The sequence below is a fragment of the Halichoeres trimaculatus genome, unplaced genomic scaffold (genome assembly GCF_033239565.1).
Source record: "Halichoeres trimaculatus isolate MK-OKI-2021-1 unplaced genomic scaffold, fHalTri1.1 fHalTri1_scaffold_8, whole genome shotgun sequence".
NCBI lineage: Eukaryota > Metazoa > Chordata > Actinopteri > Labriformes > Labridae > Halichoeres > Halichoeres trimaculatus.
The window spans coordinates 20198421-20223022 of record NW_027437186.1 but is presented as its reverse complement, the minus strand read 5'-3'; the positions used below and the strand labels follow the sequence as shown (position 1 = coordinate 20223022).

Below are 24602 nucleotides of genomic sequence, written 5' to 3'. Positions count from 1 at the left end.
AGAAGAAGCAAAAGGAAAGGAAAAACAAAGCCATGTCCGTCCAGGAGTAGGCTTGGCTGCATGGAAAGCAGGTAGTTGTTTTGGGGCTTAATACAAAGAAAAGCCTAATACTAGCTTTGATGGATGGGAAATTTGGTATTTGGGTCATTTGTGTTAAAACTTCAAAAATGAAGAACAACAATAAGACTGGAAATAATTTATTTCAAATTGGAGGAAATCCAATGCCTCATTTTCATTTCCCCTTATCAGTGCACGCAAGCAACAAACTGAAATGCAACAAATGACAACAACATAAAGGAACAGAGATAAATTAGACAGGCTGCTCACGTATAATCCAGACTGCATGCAGTCTTTTCATGTGACCATGCTTTTCTCAGCACCTCTTGATTTTTCATTAAATGGCCATAAAGAACCCAATTATAGCTTTGTTGATAATTTGACACTTTAATGATGACACTGTCCAGAGCCAATTTCCAGACGTTTGTGTTTTTCTCCACCGAAGCATTTCAAATATGTGTTGTTGTTTTTTGTCAGAGCTGTTTAAAGAGTGAAAAAGTCCTGCTGCAGTAAACTAATTAAAGGTCTTGACTAGAAACAAATACACACACTCACACACATATATATACGCACACTCAAACTTCAGTTTAGAGGTCGACATTGGTCCTCAGCAAAAAGTGACTATCTCACTTCAGCAGAAACAAAGTTTTTGTTCTGTCGTATTGTGCAGACCTCTATGTCCCAGCAGACAGAAAGGAAAAGTTCAGTTATCTGATTTATCGTCCTCTTCCTTCAACAGACATAGAAAGATGGAGATAGAGGCAGTTGGGTAAAAACTAATTTCAGCAGATGAAAAAATGCCCCCAAGCCACAACCTTCAACCTTCAACAATACTAAGCAAAACCACAACAGACACAAAAACTACTGTTATCATAAATTCAAGCCACTCAGCAGTAATCCTGGACAGAATCATTCAGAAAGAATGAGCTGTGGAGGGATTTCAACTCTGGGGAATTATACACAAATCCACCTTTAAGTCAGGTGTTTTATTCAGTTGTTGTCTCGAAGTTTTCACACACAAACACACATTTAGGAAATGTTTGAGGGTCAAAGTTTCCCCTTTGAGGGAACAAAAGATAGAGACTTTACCTTGACATAAGGATGCTGCCCTTGTATTTCCCAAACAATATGTGTCATTTGCTTTAAAGGGATAGTTCAGTTTTTTTTAAGTGGGGTTGTATGAGCTCTATGTGACCACTAAGGACATTAGATACAGTAGAAAGTTGTCTCCTCTCCCTCAGTAAGACAAACTTTAATCGATGGTGACAAGGAAATAGGCGCTAACAGGGAGAGACCGTACCAAATTCAAAGGCTATTTTCTCTGCCTACAAGAACTAAAATCAAAAAGTAATACCACAGTTTAAGAGTACGCTGCATAGAATATTTTTTAAGTGCATTAAGTCTTCGGAAATATAAACATTTATCCGGACCTAACTAACTGGTCATGTGTCCTTCCGCGCAGCGCTAGTGCGCTCCGTCCCCCCTCCTCCTTTCAGCTGTAGGGAATGTAAACAAGCTATGCTTCAGGCGCCAGTTGTAGCCTCGTGTAAGTGTGATCAAGTATCGTAATTCTTTTGTTTGTACTCTAAGGATTGTGAGGCAGCGTAGGAAATTCAAAATGAGTGACTATGACAGCGACAATGAAGTTCCATTCACTTTGGAACCAAAAGGATACCTGTATGAACCGGAGCACACAGAACAGGAGCTGCTACAGATGGCAACTGAAAGGAATACAGAGGAAACATCCACGGACACTGGACATCAAGACAGAGTCGGAAATACTCAGTGGTGTAAATGTCTGAGCTGTAACTCAATGCCCACGGATGCTGAGTGTCACTGCTGTCACGAGTGGAACTTGGTTACAGACACTCTTCAGGATTTGTCTGAGGACACTGCTGGCTCTCAAGCTGTCTGTTTAAGTCATCACAAAGATTTCACTGCTCTTCTGAATTCTGGAGTGTCCTGTAACAGCAACAACAACAACAGTCGTGGCAGCAGTAACACGCAGCATCTTGATGTCCAGTGTCCGTGGATGTTTCCTCTGTATTCCTTTCAGTTTCCATCGGTAGCAGCTCCTCTTCTGTGTGCTCCGGTTCATACAGGTATCCTTTTGGTTCCAAAGTGAATGGAACTTCATCGTCCCTGTCATAGTCACTCATTTTGAATTTCCTACGCTGCCTCACAATCCTTGGAGTACAAACAAAAGAATTACGATACTTGATCAAACTTACACGAGGCTACAACCAGCGCCGAAGCATAGCTTGTTTACATTCCCTATAGCTAAAAGGAGGGGGGACGGAGCGCACTAGCGCTGCGCGGAAGGACACATGACCAGTTAGTTAGTTTCAAATAAATGTTAATATTTCCTAAGACTTAATGCACTTAAAAAATATTTTATGTAGCGTACTCCTAAACTGTGGTATTTCTTTTTTATTTCAGTTCTTGTAGGCAGAGAAAATAGCCTTTGAATTTGGTACAGTCTCTCCCTGTTAGCGCCTATTTCCTCATCACCATCGATTACAGTCTGTATCTTACTGAGGGAGAGGAGACAACTTTCTACTGTATCTAATGTCCTTAGTGGTCACATAGAGCTCATACAACCCCACTTCAAAAAAACTGAACTATCCCTTTAACCCAACCTTGACAACATAGATTACTGAGGCAGGAAAGTAACACAACACGACACAACAAGAAAAAGATGATGAAACCATAAAAGCTGTGAGGGGAGAGGACAGAAGGAAGACAACAAATGGAAAGTGAAATGAAAATAGATAAACAGTAATGTAGAACAATTTATTTAGTCAGACTGTAACTTAGTTCATACGTGGTTTCAGCAAAGTGCCCCCTCCTCAGCTCTTCCCTCCTCAGCTCTTCCCTCTACTCCTCGTTCTCTCTTCTCTTTGCTCTCTACAGCAAAGCACTTGCCATCATGGTTTTGGACAAGCAATACCCCATTAACCCCTTGAACCTGAAGCCGCTCATGCACAAAGAGCTCCATTACCATCCTGTACCGTTGCTATGCTCTCCATTAATTTGTCACCTCCATACTCTGCTGGTTTACCACAATAAACTGCCGTTTCAAACAGCTCAGTGATTAAATGTGCACATCTTCAGTCAGCGAGATGGATCTCTCTGCAAAGGATGTATTCAGATCAGCTGAACGTCGCGTTCAGAGGCGTGAGCTTCAAGAGGCTGTGCTGCTTTCAGAAGATCAGAATGCTAAATTAACCGCTGAGAGCTGGAAACCCGTTGACTGAGAGGAAGCAATTTGACGCGTTCAATCCAGTTCTTTTGCTTCATTTGAAAAATACAGCTGAGCTTTAAAGTTATAAAACATTTACATTTTAAATGGGAATAGCTGAAGATTTCTGAGTGACATATGCTCTTCTGCCAGAGATGTGAATACGCCTGATTGGTCCCCTGAGCGTCTCTGCAGAGTGTTTTCTTTTACTGACATGTTGGCGGCTCTATAAGTTCTCTTAACTGTGGCTCTTTAACTCGATAAGTCTAAATTTCTGCAGATGGCTAACTTTAACAAATATACACGTTTTACTACATTTAAGAGCTAAAACTGGCATTTTTAAATAATACACTAACTGAAAGTTAATCAACAACATATCTATGAAGAATAAGTGGAAACAATTTGGGAGTTTCTGATTTTATCTCTGCTCACAGAATACAAGGTCTGTTTATTTGGCCAAAACAGCCGCATTAAGATACAAAAAGATGTGAAAATGTTGATTTGTGACTGTTTCTAAACGAAACAACAGATAAACTGCTCCAAATCAGCTTATGTCAATCATCGTTAAATGTGACATAAAACCCAGTTTTTAACGTCTTATAACTACTGAAAACAATCTTTTTCAGAAATAAAAGAGAACTCGACCACAATGAAGAGCAGTAATATCTTCATATCACCACAGCAATCTGATGTGAGAAACATTTCTATGAGGTATAGTTATTTTTCAAAGTTTGACCACAGCTCATCGGGACTGGCTGGGGAGATGGATTTTTTTACCTATACTGCAGTCGGTCTCTAGGGGGAGTATTTTTTGTGGTGACCTCACTTCAAGCCCAGCAAGATGATATCCATTTTTCTATAGTCATGGTCTTAACCTTTGGGTGTGCATAAACACAACATTGTATAGAAAAGACTTGATAATCTTATTGATATTGACCACCAGGAGCAGGTTATCATGTGTGCTATCCACACTTGTCAGGCAACTACAGCTTATCATCACAAAATGAGACAGAACCCCCCAAATTAAACTCTTTCTGTTTCCTTTTTCCCTTTTTTTCCCCCTGGATTTAACAGTTTGCTCTGATTAATACGGTTGGACTCTAGTCTGCCGGATATTGGCTGTGAGGAAACCAATGCTGATAGTGGAAACAAAGAGAGGGACAAAAAGGGATTGAAGCAAACAGGGAGAGAATTGTGAGCCTGGAAATGGATGGTGAGTGGGTTGGAGAGGAGAGGTTATCTCTGTGTTGGTTATAAATTTTCGCCTGTTCCTGATCACAGCATCCTGAGCCGGGCAGCAGAGAAACGTGCTGCACAGAGAAATCTCCCGGCCGGATGTAGAGGGATCTTTACTGCCTTCATAAATTTAGAGCAGCACTCACTGAGAAATGAAATAACAGCCAGAGATGTGGGATATTTATAGATTGGCGGCATTGGACAATAATAGAGAAACGGAAGGAAATCTGTTTGCTCTGATTCATCGAATGATTACACACACAGAACGACCCCACTGCAGAGGTCAAGGGTCAGCGGTGACTGATTTGTTGACTCAATTTAAGGCTGTTAGCAGAGATATAGCTTAGACAAAGGAGATCAATCTTTAAACCAATTCCACCAAGCAGCGTGCGGTTTGCATTTGTAGAAACTGGTCACTTCTGTTTGACATGTATATTGTGAGACGTTAACAAGACGTGACACTGAGCGCTGATGGGTGGAAGGAAGGCGGGGATAAAAAGTTGTTGGTTTATACTCAGCCCAACAATGTTCTTCATAACAATTCCAACTTTTGTGATACCCATGAGCCGTCTTCAAGGTCCAAGGTGCCTGATTTGAAATTATCAAAAAGCATCTGCATTTAGGATCATCAAACATTTACAAAACCCTGGCTCTTTCATCCATTGTGTATAGTCGGGACATTAGCATCTGTAAGATGATGGTGAGTAACAAAATTCACTTTTATTTCTATATCTCTGCTAGCAATCTATTAAGGTTGGCTACTAACATCCAGATGCATTAAATACTCCAGCATCATTCCCATCTGACTTCATTTTTAGAGACATTAGGACGCTTTGTGAGTGCTTGTACAAGTTCCAGGTTTGCCCTCTGACACGCTCTCTGTTGTCAGACTGAAAGCAGAGGCTAAAATCAGCGTTTTCCTCCAGCTAAGCAGCTTCTGCCACTCACTGCCAGCAGGTCAGCGATGCACTGAGATCCTTTCGGTGTCCTGGTGCTCAAACCTGCACTTAATATCATGCTTCACAACCCCGTCAATACGCAAGCTGCACTGAAAACAGCCCAGCTCAGCCTAAACAGTCCCAGAACACCAAAGGGAATCATTCATCTACCTCACTGTTCACTGAGGTCAAAGCCACCAAAAAGGAATCGGCTGTCGTCTGTCTGCAGGGAAATGTAGGAGCAGCCAGACAGACAGCGTGTTGGCTAGTCATGCAGTCAGTTACTCAGTACTCAGGTATGAAGGATCAAGCCAGATGTTTTAACAATTTAAATGTTACATTTTATCATCTGCTTCTGCGTGTGTTTAAGTTGGTAGTACAAGTATCATCACAAAAAAACTATAACCATTTTTTGTTCTTGGCTGTCATTCTCCAATCAAGAGAAACATTACCTGAACATGTATAATTTGGGATTTATATCAAAAACCTTTCATACTTGGTGATTATACTGACAGGGTAGTCACAGCAATGTTTTGTGAAAGAGTGGGACTCTTTATTTCAGAGCTAAACAGCTTCGAATCTTGAGTTTAAATTTAAACCAGACCTGCCAACATTTATGATTTGGGTGGGAGTCACCCGCTTTTATAACCCTGTCTCCTGCTTTACTCCCAACTTGTAACTTCTCCCAATTGTCCCCCTATATTTAAGTACAGTCCTGTGGGCTCTAAAATATTTTCCAAGCCCCCCTCTTGTGTCTTACATCCAATCTAGAGCCCGACCGATATTGGGCTGATGTCGATACTGTAAGCGACATGGGTGTGTGTGAAGGAATAAATCAGTCCAACACAGATTCAGAACTTTTTCATTAACTTTTAGTGAGCTCCGACGCCAAGAACCGTCCATTCATGTCTCCCTCTCTACTTCCTCTCCCCGTCTTTTCTCATTGAGGCTGCACAAGTATCACAATCGCAATCACAATCGCAATGTCAGCACATGCAATTACGTAATCGCAAAAGAGGTTATCGCAATCGGAATGTCAGCACATACAATCCAGATTTTTCTCCATGATAACCAAGCAAGTCTGTAAACTCATCATGACACAACTTTTTTTTATTAAATCGCAAGCGCAATCTCAATCGCAATCGCAAGCGCAAGCGCAATCGCAAGCGCAACCGCAAGCGCCAAATCGTGCAGCACTATTTCTCATCAGCAGTGCCCCCTAGGCGTAATACCTCAACCAGCATATTAACATTACTGTAAACTGATATTTGTAAACAACAGTGCTGCAATAACCAGAGAACAAACTAAAATTATGTCTACATCATTAATCATTTTGAACATGTCTTTAGAACTATTTTAAGTAAACATTCTAATAAACATTTGGTTGTTATTAGCATATCCCATTTTCAGTCTTACAATACCGATACTGGGGGCAAAAAAAAAGCCAATGTCCGATATATCGGCCAATATATGATAAATCGACTGATATCCGATATATCAGCTGATATATGTAATAAATTAATTGATATACACAGGATAAATACTGTATATGAACGCAAATTATGACTACCTATTGAAGAGTTCCAACTTCCATTTAATGCATGGGACTAAACTAGATTTTAAGTAACAATGTTCCTGCTTTCAAAAAAGCAATAAATACAATTACAACAAAATACATTAAAACATTTTCAAAAAAGATTTTAACCAAAACAATTAATTGTGAATTTATAAGCCCAGGTTAATCCTGAATGGCATTATGAAGTGAGGCCCTGTGTAGTAGCCTTATATTAATTAACACACAGGAGCAGGAGCGACAGAATCTCCCCAGAGCAAAAATTTTTATGATCAGCTACATTTTGGCCGATGTTGATTAATCTGTGACAGGCTATAATCGACCCAACCGATTAATCGACCTGACAAATTAATCGACCTGACCAATCCAATCCTCAAAATTACTGCTAAAACCTAAACCACCAGTCAGTAGTTTGGGTCAATATGTAGACAGGGTTGCTGGGTAAGGGCTGATTTTCTGATGTTCTAGAAAATGCCCGTTTTTCACACTATAATGTTGCCAGGTATGCATTTGTCCTGCAGTTTTTCAGGAAGTGCAAGCAAAGCAGACAGTAAAAGCAGCAGCAAGTGTAGTGATTAGCAGTTTTATCCTCCCTTTTACAAATCACACATTTACTTCTGTCAAATAAATCACATCATCACATTTATGACAGCTGATTTCTAGTTCTGATTTCTAGTTCTGATGCTCACATTTCAGCTAACACTATCACATGGTTTAGTTTGTTACCGCATGGTTTGATTTCAAAGAAACACCTTTTGTTTTTCTTTTGTTTATCTGAGGTTCTTTTGCTGTCAGACCAAGGTGGCCTGTTGCCCTGCCCACAGGAAGTGAAAAAGACCAACAAAGGAACAGTAGAGACTTGTGTTAGGCTCTCATGCTCCTGCGACTACCATCATGCCACATAAAATGACACTCTGGAATTTAATAGTACGCTGCTGTGGGACGTATTAAGGTACAAAGGTGTGTTGGCGGCGGAGCTGTTATGGCACTGTTGCTGGATCTGAATATGAAAGAGCTTTGGAAAACCTTGTTGTTAATTTTGTTTTGATAGTACAGAAAAACATGTTTCTGGGACTTATGAGTTGGTTTGTGTTGGTATATGTCAAAGTTGTTTAGTTTGTTGCTATTTCATTTTTCCCTTTGTGTTACCAGTCCACTATTGAACATCTCTTGTGAAGTTAGGTCTGTTTGATTGGACTTTGATAAGTTGTAGATTTTTTTTTGTCCCTAGTTTTGTTCTTTGATTCTTCTCTGTTAAACTTTTTTTTTTGATCCAAATTTAATATTCCATGATAAAATATTTCAACAAGCAAGTTGTTTTAAAAGGTTTCACACAAAGACAGAAAATATCAGCAGCACCTGATTTACTGATGAAGGGTGACGCAAATGGAGTCAGTAAGTCAGTGGTATTTTCTCAGTAATTTCCTTTAATGCTTGAAAACCAATTAGGCAGAGATAAAACATCCCCAATAACTGCTGCTGAAGTTGACATCCGTGCTATAAAGCCACATTTTTAACTTCTCCAGAAATGCACCAACTTCTTCAGTTGTGATCTATAGATCAACTTCATCCATTCCTCAGTACTACTGCTGCTGTTCTCATGACCTGTAATTCTTCTAGGCTATCCCTCTGGGCAGCCTGAGGGAAAATCTTATTCATACAAAATTGATGATTGTTGGAGTAACAATACACAGAGTTTCCAGGCATGGGTTTTTCAAAGGCTGATCACTCCCTTTCATTAGTGTTTCTTAACATTATTCATGAGGAGAGAGTATCCAAGGTAGTTGTTTGGAGGTCAGCTGTGGCACAAAGAAAACAAACATTTCTCGTGGTCAATAATGGAAAACAAACTGGAATCAATAATGGAAACGAAGCTCTGTGTGTTGAGCAGAGGCGTCAGAGATGCTAAGGAACCTGAAGTCTCTACATTAGAAAGCTCTGTTGTTCGTCACAATGTTTCAGAGGTGTGTGTGTAAATTATTTTATCATAAAAGTGTTTTACCTCCTGATGCACTTTGCAGGCAGCACAATAAACAAGACATGCCCATGACACACATTGTAAATTAGTCAGTTTGCATGCAGCAGTATCGTGGTGACCAAGGAAACAGCTTTGGTACCTAGTTTGTTCGTTCGGTTTGTTAATTTTTTTTGTGGGGGAATGACAAATAACTTATGGCGAGTTAATGCATCATCATATCAAATAGTCATACAAATATATTAATCCTCTTTTTTAAAATACTTTATTTGAGTAGCTAAAAACACAAAAGAAGAGGTTTTAACTAGTTAAAAAATTGTCATGTTTTGAACAAAATTCTATATGATTAAGCTTTTTGTGAGTTAACTCACAAATCACTGCACATGTGGTGGACAGTACAGATACATGTACTCTTTTTTTTTTTTTTACTGTTCAAGGCTTGTGAGTTTGTCGGTAGATAACTTCAGTGATCATTCAGATAAAACTTGCTATGTAAGAAAACTGTGAACAACTATTCCTCCTTCACTTCTCTATAGTAGTGAAAGACTTTCACTTTGAGGAGTGAAGTTACAAAAAGCCATAGCAAAATGCCATCTGACCCCAAGATCTTTGGCATCATTCAAATAGCCAGTCTAGCCGGTCTAGACCAGCCTGCCTGTCCATAATCACATTGCTTCCTTTGCTTTTGATTTTTTTCCTTCTTTGTGAATGCATTGTTGTTGTTTTTTTCCGGTTTTTCTACTAATTTTGTTGCCAAATGTCTGTGATCCCTGCTACACCCTAATTTCCCTACTGGGACAACTAAACTAACTAACTAACTAGCATATGACTTCTAGTTATATTGCAGCCATCTCACAGGAATTTAACTTGAAATATATTACTGACATTTTTTTTTTCTTTTTTTTTTTTCCTTCTTCTTATGTTCTGGTTTAAAAAAGTGGAATAGGTGTAACTATTCCATTAACACCACAGAACCTTATCTAGAAAAAAGAATAAGATGTTGGACTCTTAACTTTGAGGATGCCCATACCAACCTTTAGCCTCCAGTGAAATCAGCTTACTCCTTCTGAAAAAAGATATAAGATTTATTTCAGCCCACAAATATTTTTGCAGGATAAAGACTCTATTTAATTCTTTCAATAAATTTGAATCATCCCCGCTTAGCCCTTAAACTCTGAGAGTCTGCTCTGTTTTGCCCCACCAGTTCACTGGCCAAAGCCAAAATCTGTACACAGCCTGTAGCAGGTGTTGTGAATATAAAGTAGAGTGGGAGTGCATCAGTCATTTGCTGGCCTCATTTGGTATGCAAAATAAAAATGAGTTAAAACAGGGCCTGGCAGGAGGCTGTGGAGGGGCTCAAATACAGCTGCAGAGCAAATCGATGAAGCAGAAACAGTGATTTACCCCCAGAATACAACATCAAACTGAAGACAGGTTGTTCTCTTTTTAAACAAGCCAAATGAGGTCATCAGCTGTCTGGAGTCTTAAATAAGAATTTTAACTGTCTTAAATAAGCTCACAAGAAAAAAAAATAAAATAAACATAATGAACTGAAGAAAGTTGTTTATTTATATGAACAAAAACTACATTTTGTAGTCTACTTTGATATAGAATGATAGATCTCCAACAAAGTCTTTTTCTACTCTGGACTGTAATGTTTTTTTTGTTTGTTTGTTTTGTTTTAGGCCCTAAAAATGACCTAATGTTGTACTTTTTAGAGGACAATTTAAAACTGTAAGTCTATGAGCGTGAGTAAACAGCTTGCACACAATCATAATTAGTATGTTAAAGCCAGTTTATACCTGTCAGTCACAACGTTATGACTACCTGACTAATATTGTGTAGAGACTCCACCAGACCTCTGAAGGAGTGCTGTAGAATCTGGCACCAAGGCATCAGCAGTAGATCCTTAATGTGGATTTAAACGTTGAAAATTTGGAGACCAAGTTCACACCTCTAACTTTTCTTGTTTTTTCAGTTCATCTTCTTCTATTGCTCTATAGTTTGTGGACTTTCAGAGATGGGTTCAGCATAGACATCCTGACCAGTCTGTGGCCCTCTGTGCAACAAAATGTGATGCACTGTCCTCACACCCCTTTAGAACCAGAATTTACCCTTTTTTAGCCCCGTTTGCCCTTCTGTTGGATTGGATCATGGACTGTATATAGAGTGGACAGCGTGGCTCCGCCATTTACCATTGTACAGTTTTGAAGCCAAAATACCCCCGTCACAGGCGCAGCCATTGGCAGCAATTGCAGCCAGAGTCTGCGCAGTAGAGACGATGAGGGGTTCTGGGAGAATCTGAGTGGAGCCGGGTGACAAAAATAATAATAATTTTTTTCTTTTGCGAGCTTAATCTCTTTTTGACTCTACCTCCCGACATATTTTACGATCCCCCCAAAAAATACACAAGAACAACAGCTGTCAATCATCGTTGAACGTTTTTATGGTTTGACCACAGCTCATCTGGAATAGCTGGAGAGATGGGTTTTTTTAACCTGTACTGCAGCTAGCCACCAGGGGGAGCAGTTTTTGTGGAGACCTCACTTTGAGCCAGGCAAGATGACTTCCAATTTTCTTTACAGTCTATGGATTGGACCACACAGGCCAACCTGCCCTCTTCATACACATTATTTTACTTTGGCTGCTCATGACCGTGGTTCATCTTTTACTTTATTGGACCATTGCTACGGTCTTTGAGACGCTCTGACCCAGTCATCTAGCCATCACATTTGGTTTGTGTTAAAGTCTCTCACTTCCTTCTTTTTTTTTTTTTTTGTATTTTATTGGTGTAACAGTGTGTGTTAAAATATGGGCTCAAAACCTTGAGATGAAAGACAAAATGAGCACAGTGTTTGTCTTTGTTTCTTTTCATTTATTTTTCTTCTTCCTCCAGGCACAGAAATGTCCAAATTGTACACTGTTCTTCCTTTGTCATAGTGGTCCTTTACTCTCTGTTGGTCAGTATCTCTCCTCCCTTTTTGCACACCAGTGCCTGCCTCATTCACATGCTGTCTGCCTCATCACCCCTGAAAAGCCTCTCAAACAAGCTGGATAGTAAGTCATCATGTCAGATAAAACAAGCGCCACTGTGCGATCCTTGGAAGGTAATACTATCTGTGATCAAACTGATAAAGACCAGCCTCTTCTTCCATACTGTAGAAATGAAGTGTTTACACAGTTTTATGTGTAAGAGGACAATCCAGGTAGTGCAGTATGAATTTCTTATAAAAGACATTTCCTTTCAATGTAACACAGATTTCCCTCATTTAATGTCATCTTGATTGACTCCTTGTTTAAGATGTCATGTTTTCCTTGTGTCACTGCCTTTGAATATTATTTCTAATCTGATTATTTTGGATGCAGAGTTGAAGTGTATGCACCAACACATTTGGCTAAATACAAAATGTCTTTTTACTTTTACACCCTGATAAAAACTTGAAATCCAGATCTGTGGCCATCATTGATGGAACTTTGAAGCCAATTTATTTCTCAAAGATACAGGGTGCTTCAAATTAGTTTTTCCTGTAAGCTAATAAAGCCTGCTGAATTTTGATTCAGATTATTATCCCAAAAAGAACAAGATGGACTGCAGATCCATTTTCGTCTCTTATGAACACTGAATCTCAGCTGTCAGGGATTTTACACCCAAAGCTTTATGGTCTATTTCTGATGATCTGTTGGTTGATCGTACTGCACCAACTTTGGCCTTTAATCTGAGAACCTGTTGAACTTGTCAACATGTGGATGTTAGTAAAAGCCTTTGAGGACAACAGATCAAAAGGTTTTCTGATCTGACATCTCTGTATTCATTTTCTGTCTTTTGAACCGTTTATGAACCTGAACTTTTCTTTTAAGTTAGCTTTAACACATTAAACTATTGGTTAGGTTAAGGAATCACTCCGTGGTCCATGGTCATGGTCTGCATCATGCTGACTCATAAACAGAGACAAGCCTGTACCTTAGTCAAAAGTTTTGTTTTGTTTCTTTGCCCCTGACTGCCAACCCTAGTGGACCATGAATTGTTTTGCATATACGACCTCACACGCTGGGTGTTAAGATCTGTCGCTCTAGGTACCTAATAACACAGCAGGTGGGTCCAAATTGGCCAACAGTTGTGTGACCCACATACAAATTACACTGATTCAGTCTACATCGGTATCTGATGATGACTGCAGTTGCTTCTTGGCTTTCTGTGTTTATGTTGATGTAATTTTAATGGAGTTGCAAAAAAGATCTAGATCTCAATAGGTTTTCTATCTGGTCAAATCAGTGTTTCTCAATTCCAATCCTGGGGCCCCCCTGCCATGCATGTTTTAGATGTTACCCGAATCCAGCACACCTGATTCAAATGTTCAGCTCGTCATCAAGCTCTGCTCGAGCCTGATAACGAGCCATTCATTTGAATCAGGTGTGCTGGAGTAGGGCAACATCTAAAACGTGCAGGGCAGGGGGGCCCCAGGACCGGAATTGAGAAACACTGGGTTAAATTAAAAAATTGTTGCTTAAGTGTTTCAATTTCTGCCACAAAAGTCATTGAAAGTTTGTAGTCTTTAAACCCTTTTGGAAAAGCATTATGCTGACAGTCCCTCACCCACTTACTAAGGGGCTGTTTACACGACAACGGTTTTAGGGTGAAACGCAAAAGTTTTGTTGCGTTTCAGCCTCGCGTTCTAACTTTTGAAAACGGCATCCAGAGTGGGATTTTTCTGAAACGCTCCCGACATTGTTGCTGTGTAAACAGTAAGCCGACGTTTTCAGTGGAAACGCTGACGTCACAATCCGCCTCGCATGTGCGCATTCAACAGGACAACAGTACCGTTGGTAGGATCGTCGCGAACTACCGGGTTGTGCTTGTGCTACGCAATCTGCTGAATCTGCTGACTGTCTTTCAACAAAATGTGCATCTGTTGCTCCACTTTTTAACTTAGTATTCCCCAATACACCAGATGACCATCTTAACTCTACTTTGGTGGAGATCTCCCAAAAGCGGCTTCTGGACAAGACAGTTATAGCACCACCTACAGGCTTGGCATGCTTACTACAGCGTTTTCATTCCATCAGCGTTTCTGTGTAAACGCAGATTTTTTTCACTGTGTTTTCACAGCGTTTTAGTGTTTTCAGACAAAACGCTGTCGTGTAAACAGGGCCTAAGTGATCTTGAAAAAGAGTCACTTTTTCATCTGAATAGAGAGTCACAAACTGGCCATCCAATGGCAAAGTAAAGTGCTGAAAATTTTTCATTGAGCATGGGTGTTGTGCTTCTTAAAATTATCTAAATGTTGTGGCAGAGTGCCTCATCTACAGAGACCTGAGTCCCAGCTCTCCACAGTGTCTCCTGCTGTGTCTGAATGAAGGGGCCATGTTGTCTCATACTGCAATTACGATTGGTGTGTAAAATTCAAAGGAGAAGGTGAAATACACTTTTGATGGAGTTTCTGTTTTCAAAGTTATGCTGATTGATTAGATATTTGAAGACTTGAGTGCTTCGTTTGTTGTCTGAATTTTCTGCTGAAGTTTCTGATGAAATAAAAAGAACATGTCCTTTAATTACATTTCAAATTGTCATTGTATTTCCTCTTTTATTCCTCTCTCAGTGGCAGGCTTTAAATTGATTTGCAGTGGGTTACTGTGCCTGGGATCCCTCTCGTGACCACTGGACCTGAACAGCTGCATGACATGAAGACAAGCAGACCGTACACAGGCAGCCTGAGTCTAACGAGACCTGTGATGGCTCTTTCTCAAACAGTCGGAGCACAATGTTGTAGCCTGCAGTGGGTTTTCTGCTGAAGAATTTTGGCAGAACATATGGTCTTCAGGTCCTTTTAAAGACTAAAGTACCTTTTATTAGAGCGGGGACAACAAAGCCCCCCTCCCTCTCTCCCTCTCCCTCTCTCTTGCTCTCTCCGCGTGTCTCTCTGCCTCCTTTTCTCTTCCCTCACTCTGTAGAGTACTGCTGAAAAGAAACCAGCCTCCTGCCTCTGGTGTCATCCCCGTGGAGCCAGGCAAATGTTGGAGAGCGGTGCAGACGCACAAGTGCAATATTCATCAGGGAGAGTGTGAGGTGTGAGAAGGAGAAGGAGGAGGAGAAGGAGGAGGACTTGAGTAAAGAGGAGAGGACAGGCAAACTGTCTCCATCCTTCACCTAGCTGCTTTTCTGCAGCGTTCTTCTAATCCATCATGGATCTCTGGAGTAAAAAAGTCAGGGGGATTATTACACAGGTTGCCCTGATACTTTTCAGCTCATTTGGTGCAACATGGGGAGGTGAGTAATGAGATTTCATTTTTTGGTTGTAGTGGAGGACAGGTGTGGGCTTTTGGATCTGCAGTTAAATGTTTATTAGTTTAGCTCAGATCTTTGGTGACACACAGATTATTCAGGTTTTTTTTCTCTTGAACATTTTTTTTCCACGTGCACATGTTGTGAATCAATGACTTGATGTAATGAGTCTTTAAAAAGACATCCAGAAATGTTGAATTCCAGAGATTTGATGCACAAATATTACACTATCACACCTCAGTGGTGCAGTCAAACAAGCAGTCGGCAAAGGAAGCATGAAAAACTTTTCTTCAAGTCAGGACATTGAAAAGTTGTCCTTCAGAAAGGTGGAAAGCCTAACTTGCTCCACTGGAGCTGCAGAGGCTGAAGTTTGACTGCATGATTATGAAGCAGCAAAGGGTTTTCAGTGCTGTTAGTTTGGGCTTTGTTTGCTGGACTGCACTGCTACTTTTCTGTGTTGCCAGCATTTCAAAGGAGATCAAATTTATGTAAAAGGAATATTTTTTTTTTTACCAAATTTACCAGATGTAAATGGCATAAAGAGTCTTGGTCTTGGTGGAAGACTTTACATTGTGATTTCCTCTCATAAGAGGAGGTCTCTGCTATACTATACTATACCTACTGGTAAGACTGTGCAAGTGCTTTTTTAATGTTTCTCACTTCTAATTTTCTCCTCAGTTTTCTTTTAATACTCCTTAAGCCCTCAGGAACTTGTTTGTTTTCATGCAATTTGCATTCATGCAGGTTTTTAAATGTAATCAGTTTCTCATTATAAGTTTCTCAGCAAACTTAAATTGGTTGTTATTTCGCACAGCATGAGACATAGAGTGTACCTGTTAAATCTATAAACAGTGGCTCATTAACAAGTTTCAATTAAAAGAAAAAAAAAAGCGTGGGCCACCAGTGTCCAAAAATGTCATTTCTTTCACGTCAGTTGAATAAATCAATCACATCTCCTGCTGACACTCTCTGTAAGAGGGATGATGTTACACTGAGCTCTTCATGTGAGCCAGTTTCACATCAGTGGCAATACTGTCAACACACACACAAATAAAGTGAGCATTAGAGGGCAAATATTTATCTGTGTTCTCAGCCAACATACCTGAACAAATATGATTAAATAATTAAACACCACAAAGGATTCACTTCTGGGTTATTCCTGCTGTTGGAGAGAAACCCATGGACATTATGGGCTATGAAAGGGTGAAACAATGAAGATCAAGATGTTTCTTTGCCTTAAGGGAAAATTATTTTGACTCAGCACAGTACTTATCAGACAACACTGCCTAAAGAAAATAAAAAAGGAGCCACCTCTTTAAAATCAATAAATGCTGTAAAAGCTTTTTTTGCCCTCTTGTAGAAAGCAAACATACAGTACATCACCCACTTAATAACCACACATGCCCAGACCTCTCCTCACTTCTTTATTTGACTTTGTGTTTGTGTGTTAGTGCTGAGCCAGAGCCACAGGCAAGGTCTGACTCCAGCTATTTGTCAGAGTGAACAAAGGAGGTAAAGCTGTCGTGAGCGGGCAGATGTTTCAGACTCTGTGGCCGGTCACAGTGACCCTGCCTCGTTCAAATACAGCGATACGCTCAGTTAGGGGCAGCAGCAGCCTGAGGGACCAATCTGTGACATGATGGTTGAGCTCTTTGATGGCTTACAGGCTTGATATGACAAAATTTGCTTTATTCATCCGGAAAATTAAAGATGAGCTTAGGCAGAAAAGGTCTAACACTGACACATATTAAGTTTTTATTGTTAAAGTATTAAGAGAGCACACATAGTACCAGAGAGTCTACATAATTGGTCAAATGTTTGGGGGGGGTTGGTTGACCATTAAATATTTGAATAATTTTGAGATGAAATCTCATAACAAATAATTTATTTCTTCACACTTGCATAACTTTCAAGAAGACAAATCATTCAATGCTTGTGATGCTTTTGATTTAACGGGGTTGATACCTTAATTGGTAATGTAATGTAAATTTACTATGACACCAACAGAAATGCAAACTACACATTTAAACAAATATCCAACATGTTGTTTTAATACATCAAAAGCACATTTTTGATACCTTCACTGTTTCAGTATCAGTTGATCATGATTGATGAGTAAATGCTATCAGAATAGCTTGTTGCTGTGGCGTCACTCTTGGTCAAACACAAATGCAGATTTTTGTGGGATGGGTTAATTACAACTTGGTTAGTTGATAATATTTCATCACTGGTTTGTTGCCCATTGGATGGAGAAGAGCTATCACTTGCAATCCATATGCTTGGTATTGTGCTGTCTTTAGAAGTAAATGCTAAATTGTTCATTCAGCTGAACAGCGCTTTGCACAAGACTCTAATTGTTTAATTTTACTGGGTGTGTCTGTGATTGCTGGTGCTTTTGCAGTCAGCCTCAAGTGAACATTTGATGAGTTGCCGTTTTCCAACACTTCAGCATTGACCTTGGGTTTTAGAACCAAGGGTTGCTGCTTGGTGGTAACATGGTGAGGTCCAGGAAGAGCTTTGATGGCTTGAGCGGGCTGAGATGGCGCTAAGCTGACAGATCGTTGTACCACCTGACACTTAAAGTAACCTTGATTTAAATTCACGTTTGTATTATTCACAAGGTGGGATCTGTAAAAATGCACATGTAGTTAAATTAAGACAATTGATAGCTAAACAACGCCCCCTCCTCTCGCTGGACAAACAATGAACATAGAGGTCATGTCCACACGTAGCCGGGTGTTTTCAAAAACGAGAATCCCCCCCTTGTTCGTTTTACAAAATGCTTTCGTCCACATGCAGCGGGTAAATCCACCAGTGAGTGTGGCTCCAAGCACGCCTAACCCATAATGGGCAGTGTTTTCGTGACATAAAACCCATGCCAGCCAATCAGAAGGAGCCCCCGTCATTCAGCTGTGACGTTTGAGAACCAAAAACTCAGATATCGGCATCCACATGAAATCATGAAATCAATGAGTGATCATGAGTTTTCCAAAATCTTCACTTTGGCTGGAGTTTTTAGAAAACATTGTTTTTAGTGACGTAAAGCTGCGGTTTCATGTGGATGACAGGGATAAAAGTATAAAAATATATGCGGTTTCCCAAATACCCGGCTACGTGTGGACATGGCCTCAGAGACAGGGGCTGTGGCAGGTGTCACAGTAGGAAACATTTTGCAGGAAGCCATTGATGATTTTTGGAGACAGACGAATCATTCAGAAGTCACCAAAAGGGTCTAAACTACGCATTGGACAGATTTATTAATCATTTTATTATTAAGGGGGTTGATATAAAGGTCCAGTTACAAGTCAAAATTTACAGGTCCCAGTGCAAATGTGATAGACCTCAAATAACATTGTTTTTACCATCTTTACCAAGAGTGTCTCTCTGTTAGTTCGGTGCTACAGCACATTGAATCATTCAGTATACCATTTGCCAACTTTTGTTACCTCTGCTATTATAGATGAGATAATGAAGCTCAGCTCCAGAAGTTAACTTTAGTTTACCCATAGCCCTTTGGACAACAGTTAATGATGTATGATCACCAAAATACAAAAACTATAACAAAATAGGCCAATGAACTCCCAACGAACAAAGAGACATAATAAACAACGCAGCTAGGAGCTAACGGTTGGCTAACTATAGCCAATGTTAGTGAAAATCCCAAACAGTCTGTGAGACTGCAGTGGCAGTTCTAGTATTAAAGATAACTTTCAATCTCTTTTCAGCAAAGTGACAATTTGTTTCCTTTAATACAATGTCATCTTACCTCAAAACATATGCAGACATCCTTATTAATTTTATTTATGTTAAGCTGATGTTATGGTCTACCACACCACTCTATCTAAATAGCACACTTTTTTTTTATTAAGATGTGGCTTAGGAAAGGGTAAAAACAATACATCCCCTCACTCAGCCTCTCAGGATACCTTGTGTTGGAGTTGCATGTACCCTATGGACACTGTTTGACCATTTTTGAACTTAAAATCTCAGCAAAATCTTATAAAGCCAAACAAAATCTGACTTTCTGCAATGTGTTTCAATGGCAGTCCAGGCAGAGAACGTCAGATTGTACAGGAATGGCTATGCGCACTGTGATTGGCTCATTGTGGTGCAGGACTTAGCCATAGGCCATTTAGTGACAGAGACAAACTTTATCTTCCTTGCCCAGCTGTAAACATGTTTTGACAGATTTGATGACATGATGACAGATTTCTTTAAAGGTCTCATCCACATTGTGGTATTCTTATTTCTATTAGATGAAAAGGAAATAAGCAGCAAAACAAGGAGCTAAGCTTCTGCCAAATCCATCCTTTTAATCCAGAATATCACCTACACCAGAGTGTATGAGCTGACATTCAACAGAAACATCCAGAAAGGAGGCAATATATCTCAGAGCAAAGTCATGTACCATTAATAATGCAGGCGAGGGGAGGGCTGGGGATTGGGAGCATCATGACATTTCAAAAGGTGAGGAACATGTGTTTCAAGACAGAACATTGAGTTTCAAGAAAGTGTTGTCACTAGGAAAAAGGGACCATAAGCAATAAATACTGATCAACAACTTTAATACACTCAGCCTTTGCAGATATTTTATATCTCTACAAAAGAAGAGACATGGAGAGCTTTAGAGACAGAAGGCTGAGAGGCTCAGAGGATGTGGATGTGATGTCTGTAATCTTTTCCTGAGGATGAGGAGGAAGAAAAGAAGAACGCAAGTGTCACAGTGAGGGAATGAATCTGTCTCATACATTGTACAGTTATGGTCAAGTAAAATATCTGTAAACACAATACATACAATCTGTAAATGCTGAGCAGTTTGTAACTTGTGGGGTTTGTGAAAGATTACCAAGCTCAGAAAAGAAATAATACAATGAGTAAAAATGTTCCTCATTAAGATTATGGTTGTGAAGAGCATAGAAAGCTGAGAAGGTTGGTTGTAAAATCCCTGCAGCACAAGTCCAGAGCAGGTGGAAGAAGATGTTTGTTCAAATAGCTGATGTCTCACCAGAAAATACATACTCATACAGAATGTAAGCATCCTATCAACAGAAGGCAGATTACACTTGTCATTTTGTCTTGTCCACTCTTAAAACCTCACCTTGTTTTGAATAAAGGGAATTTTCTCTCGGGATAGCAGCAAGTCTCTAAAGAACCCCGGCAGATCTTAAAGTATTAACCTTTTTTGTTGTTTTGTTTTGCCTCAAAAGCATGCTCATAAAAACATGCAGATGGTTGCTCTGAGCTCAACAAATGTCAGATGACGTGAGTCCTTCTGTTTAATCTACTTTTGACTTTGATATTTATTTTGTCTGCCTTTTGCAGCAATTACAGCCTCATGTGTCTCTGCCACATACTTCTTGAGAAATTCAACACTTAAGTCACTCCCTGCCTTCTACACCTCTTTGGAATGTGATACAGATCTGTTCAGTTTCTTTTCTAACTCACCCATTTTCTTACTCCTCTGGGTGGGGTTGAGGTCCAGACTTGAGAGGGCCAGTTCATTTCCAAAGATCCTTTTCTTTTTATAAGGAAAATGTCCTAAATCTCTTTATAATGGCTGTATTCTATGGTTTATAAAGTATAATGATGAATTTGTAGATTTGTAGAAATAGTATGTTATTGGCCAGTTCAACAAAAACAGCTCAAATATGCCACATGTTCAAATAATTTTGGCCACCACTGGGAATAATGACATTCACATTTCATTTGGTTTACTTTTGAACATTTTTGGGAGGAATGCACTGAGTGAGTTTTCTGCTGTCTGGAATTGGATTTTTAGTATCTGTGACTTCGAATTCATGATGCTGAACAAGAGTTAGCCATGAGAGTTGTTTCTTTTTACACAGTAACAACAAAGAGCCACATCACACTCGTGGTCTTACAGACACACTTCCTCTCACACATAAACCAAATGATATAAAATGAAAATCAATACGTTTCTATCTGTCTGTCTATCTATCTATCTATCTATCTATCTATCTATCTATCTATCTATCTATCTATCTATCTATCTATCTATCTATCTATCTATCTATCTGTCTGTCTGTCTAGATAGCTATGAGCACATGAGCAATTGAGAGGAGCACATGTAGAGAAGAGAAACCGAAACTTAAGTATCAATCTCATCACCCAATTATTGATCAATGCTGATCCCAACATTGGCATCAATATATCAATATTTTAGATTGATCAGCACACCACTACCCAGTATATATATATATATATATATATATATATATATATAGATATAATTGTTTTTTATTATTGGATCGAAGAGCTGCACACCAAAAGGTAAAGAGCCACAGGTTGGCCACCCTTGATTTAAGACATAGGACCATTGGTATTCAAGAAACTCAGTCACACATATGTCTCAATTTTTAACTTTTTTTAAACTTTCTATCTCATAAGTTCTTCAAAGTTTCTCACTCAACTTTTTTCACTGAGTAGTGTTAGCATGTCCCCCTGATCGATTAAATACCTGTCAGCTTTTCAACCGCATGTATTGCTAAGTTCATGTAATCATTATAGCTCAAATACATTGAAATAAGTTTTGATGTTAGTCTTTCTGGATTGAATTGTCCTTATCACAGAAAACTAATCACCGCTCACACAGTCTGCACACAATTGTAAATCCCACATGAGCAGTTTAATTAGCCAAAGTATAACGCCAACGTATGGGGAGATGAGCTTCACAAAAATGTGTTTATAAGATTACATTATTTCCATAGCATAAGCATTTGATACGACATAATTAAATGCAAAGTTTTCACCCTCCCATTTTTGTACCCACTCTTTGACTGTACACCATTTTCTTTTGTAATAAGTGCTAAGTTTTAAAACTTAGCAGTACAGCTATGACTACCTGGCCACTCGTCTCCTCTAATTATCTGCACAATGTCCCTTCACATGCATATGTAGTCAGCCTCTCACTGCTCACATGCACAGAGCGTCTGCAGACGAAGTGTCCTTCCAGGCAGCTGTCAGAGAAAATTCACGCACAACTTTTGACGCACAAAAGAAGCCCAAGAGACTTTTCTTTCTCCCTTTCTCATTGTGTCTCAAGCAAGGTTGCATAAGTCCTCCACAGGATTGTTATCTCCCGCTTCAGCTGATTTGGAGTCAGAGTGTGTGCTCAAATGACAGATGATACAGCTGCTCTCTGAACCTGTGTGTCCGTGCAGATGTATTTGTGTGCATGTCTGTGTGTGAGTGTGCATCTTAAGATAAGGATCGAATAACCACAAGTGAACATTTTGCAAGGGAATACTGAGCTGCACTCTGGTTGGGGAGTGTGTGTGTGTGCACAGAAAGCTTACAAATGCGGTTGCTGTGCCCGTGTGTGCACATGTTGTGTTCAGATAACGAATGACTCACCATTCACAGTCACAGATCTCAGAGGAGAGGAACTGAAGTTAAAACTAATGTGTCAGTGAGTACTGCATTCAGAGAGAGGAGACAGAAAGTGTTGTTTGTCTTCTCCCAGGTCACAGTCAGATGTTTATTCCCAACACTGTCCAAAGGTAAAGCTAGGTGCTTGCTGATGACTGACGCTTTGCCACTTTGCAGTGGATTTGCTGTTGTAGTGACTCAAGGTGGAGCTAAAAATGAGAACATTGTGTCTGAAAAAAGCACATTTTTTCCCAATAAGAACACATTTTGCTATTAGCTGAGGTGACTGTTTGGTACATAAAAAGATAATATTTACAAAGATGTCAAGATAGAGTCTCTATGTAGATCCTTGTCTCTGTGTATTATAATCTAAACACATGTCATTTCACAAGTTTTGAGTAAAGGTTCAGTTCATGTTAACAAAAGAAAAACAGTGTTTTTCTTTTTCACCCTGGTCTTCTGGAACTGAAAAATCCCAAGCAGGAAAATGATTAATAGCAAGAGCCCCTTTCATTGTTAAACTATCTATCTTTTTAGGCCTGTAATGACAGGGAGCAATGGTCCCAATTCATGCTCACATTTAATAATATCTCAGCATCATTTTGAGGTCAGCTTGAGGCCATACCAACAGAAACCACAGCAGATCTCTCATCTTATGAGTAGAAGAGACGTGAGTTGGGTATTCTTTGGAAAATCTCTGAAACCCCACTAGCTTAACAGTGCTGTCCTGCAGCTGTGTGGTCTCCACCCACTGAAAGAGTGGGTGAATCAATTGCTTATTTTACAATCACCATCATTTTATTTACATTAGCCAGAGCATGCAGAATTGTAGAAATCAGCTTGCATTAGATCTCCAGACTCTGGAAGAGTATAGGGAGTTAGTAATTATGAAGGCGTAATAAAAAAAGGCGTCATAAGTTTTCTCAATTTCAATATATTTTATTGCACATGGAAAAAGAGAGCTTGATCATCAATAAGACAATCACTGATGATGAAAAGTTCATGTTTGGTTTATCGCACAGGCAAAAGCAGATGTGGATGTGTCAGTGAATCAGCTGTGGAAGAGTTGACCTGAGAGTTCTCAGCTGAGTGATGTGACCCTCAAGTATCCAACAGTAGACATGATGAGAGTTTGTCATTACTCTCTAAAAGTTTGGGATTGTTCTTTGTTTTGAAACTAAGCCTTACATAAGTGAAACATACTTTCCATGTAAGTTAGTTTTGTGTTTTCTTTCTTTTGGTGTTCAGATAAGATTCTCATTTTGTCACTCATTCTTCCCCCTCATGGATTTATGGCTGGTTTTGAAACTGCGTACTATATTAGTACAAGGTAGAGATACTAAGTACTGATTAGGCCAAAATGCAGCTGTAGTATGTAAACAAAAGCAAGTCTGCAGTGGCCTGTTAAACTGAGCATGCAGCCTACAAGTCTCTCCTTCATGCGGTTTTTCCCACAAAGCTCTGAGCTTATGTTCTTTCTCGTCTTTTTCCCATTCCCCCTCCAACCTTGTGTCTAGTACTGATCTTTAAAAGTATTTAAACATGAACTTTGATATTTCACTTTTTTCTGCTCCAGCACTGAGGGCTTAAAGTTTTCCTTTTTAGTTACTGACAGTACTCTTTTGAGTCTGCTAATTCTTAAATAAACCAAATGTAATTAATCAATTATATAATATTCCATATAGGAACACATTTTGAAGAGAAGTGCTGTTTTCATACAAGAAAAAATCAAGGTCACAGATGTTTGGATGCTTGTCCTGCATCTATTGTGTCATTTTGTAGACTCATACTTCGAGTTAAAACTTTGACTGGGGCCTTTATTCTATTTTGTCTGAATTGCAAACTTAGTCACTTTTTCATGGAGTTTCCCAGCAAAATGCGTGAAACACCATTGCACAGAAAATAAGAAGTGC

At 39.5% G+C, this 24602-nt stretch overlaps 1 protein-coding gene across 2 annotated transcripts in view; it reads left to right on the top strand.

Annotated features, from left to right (window-relative positions):
* The window catches only part of LOC141794999 (contactin-associated protein-like 4), a 102199-nt gene that overhangs the window by 26580 nt on the left and 51017 nt on the right, over positions 1 to 24602 (top strand). The window contains exon 1 of one of the 2 annotated variants that reach the window (XM_074675711.1): positions 14955 to 15285. The exons of the other annotated variant lie outside the window; for it this stretch is intronic. Coding sequence (XP_074531812.1) covers positions 15201 to 15285 — 85 coding nt within the window. The 5' untranslated portion in view covers positions 14955 to 15200. Of the gene's footprint in view, positions 1 to 14954; positions 15286 to 24602 lie in introns of those variants that run through there. 2 annotated transcript variants of the gene reach the window in all.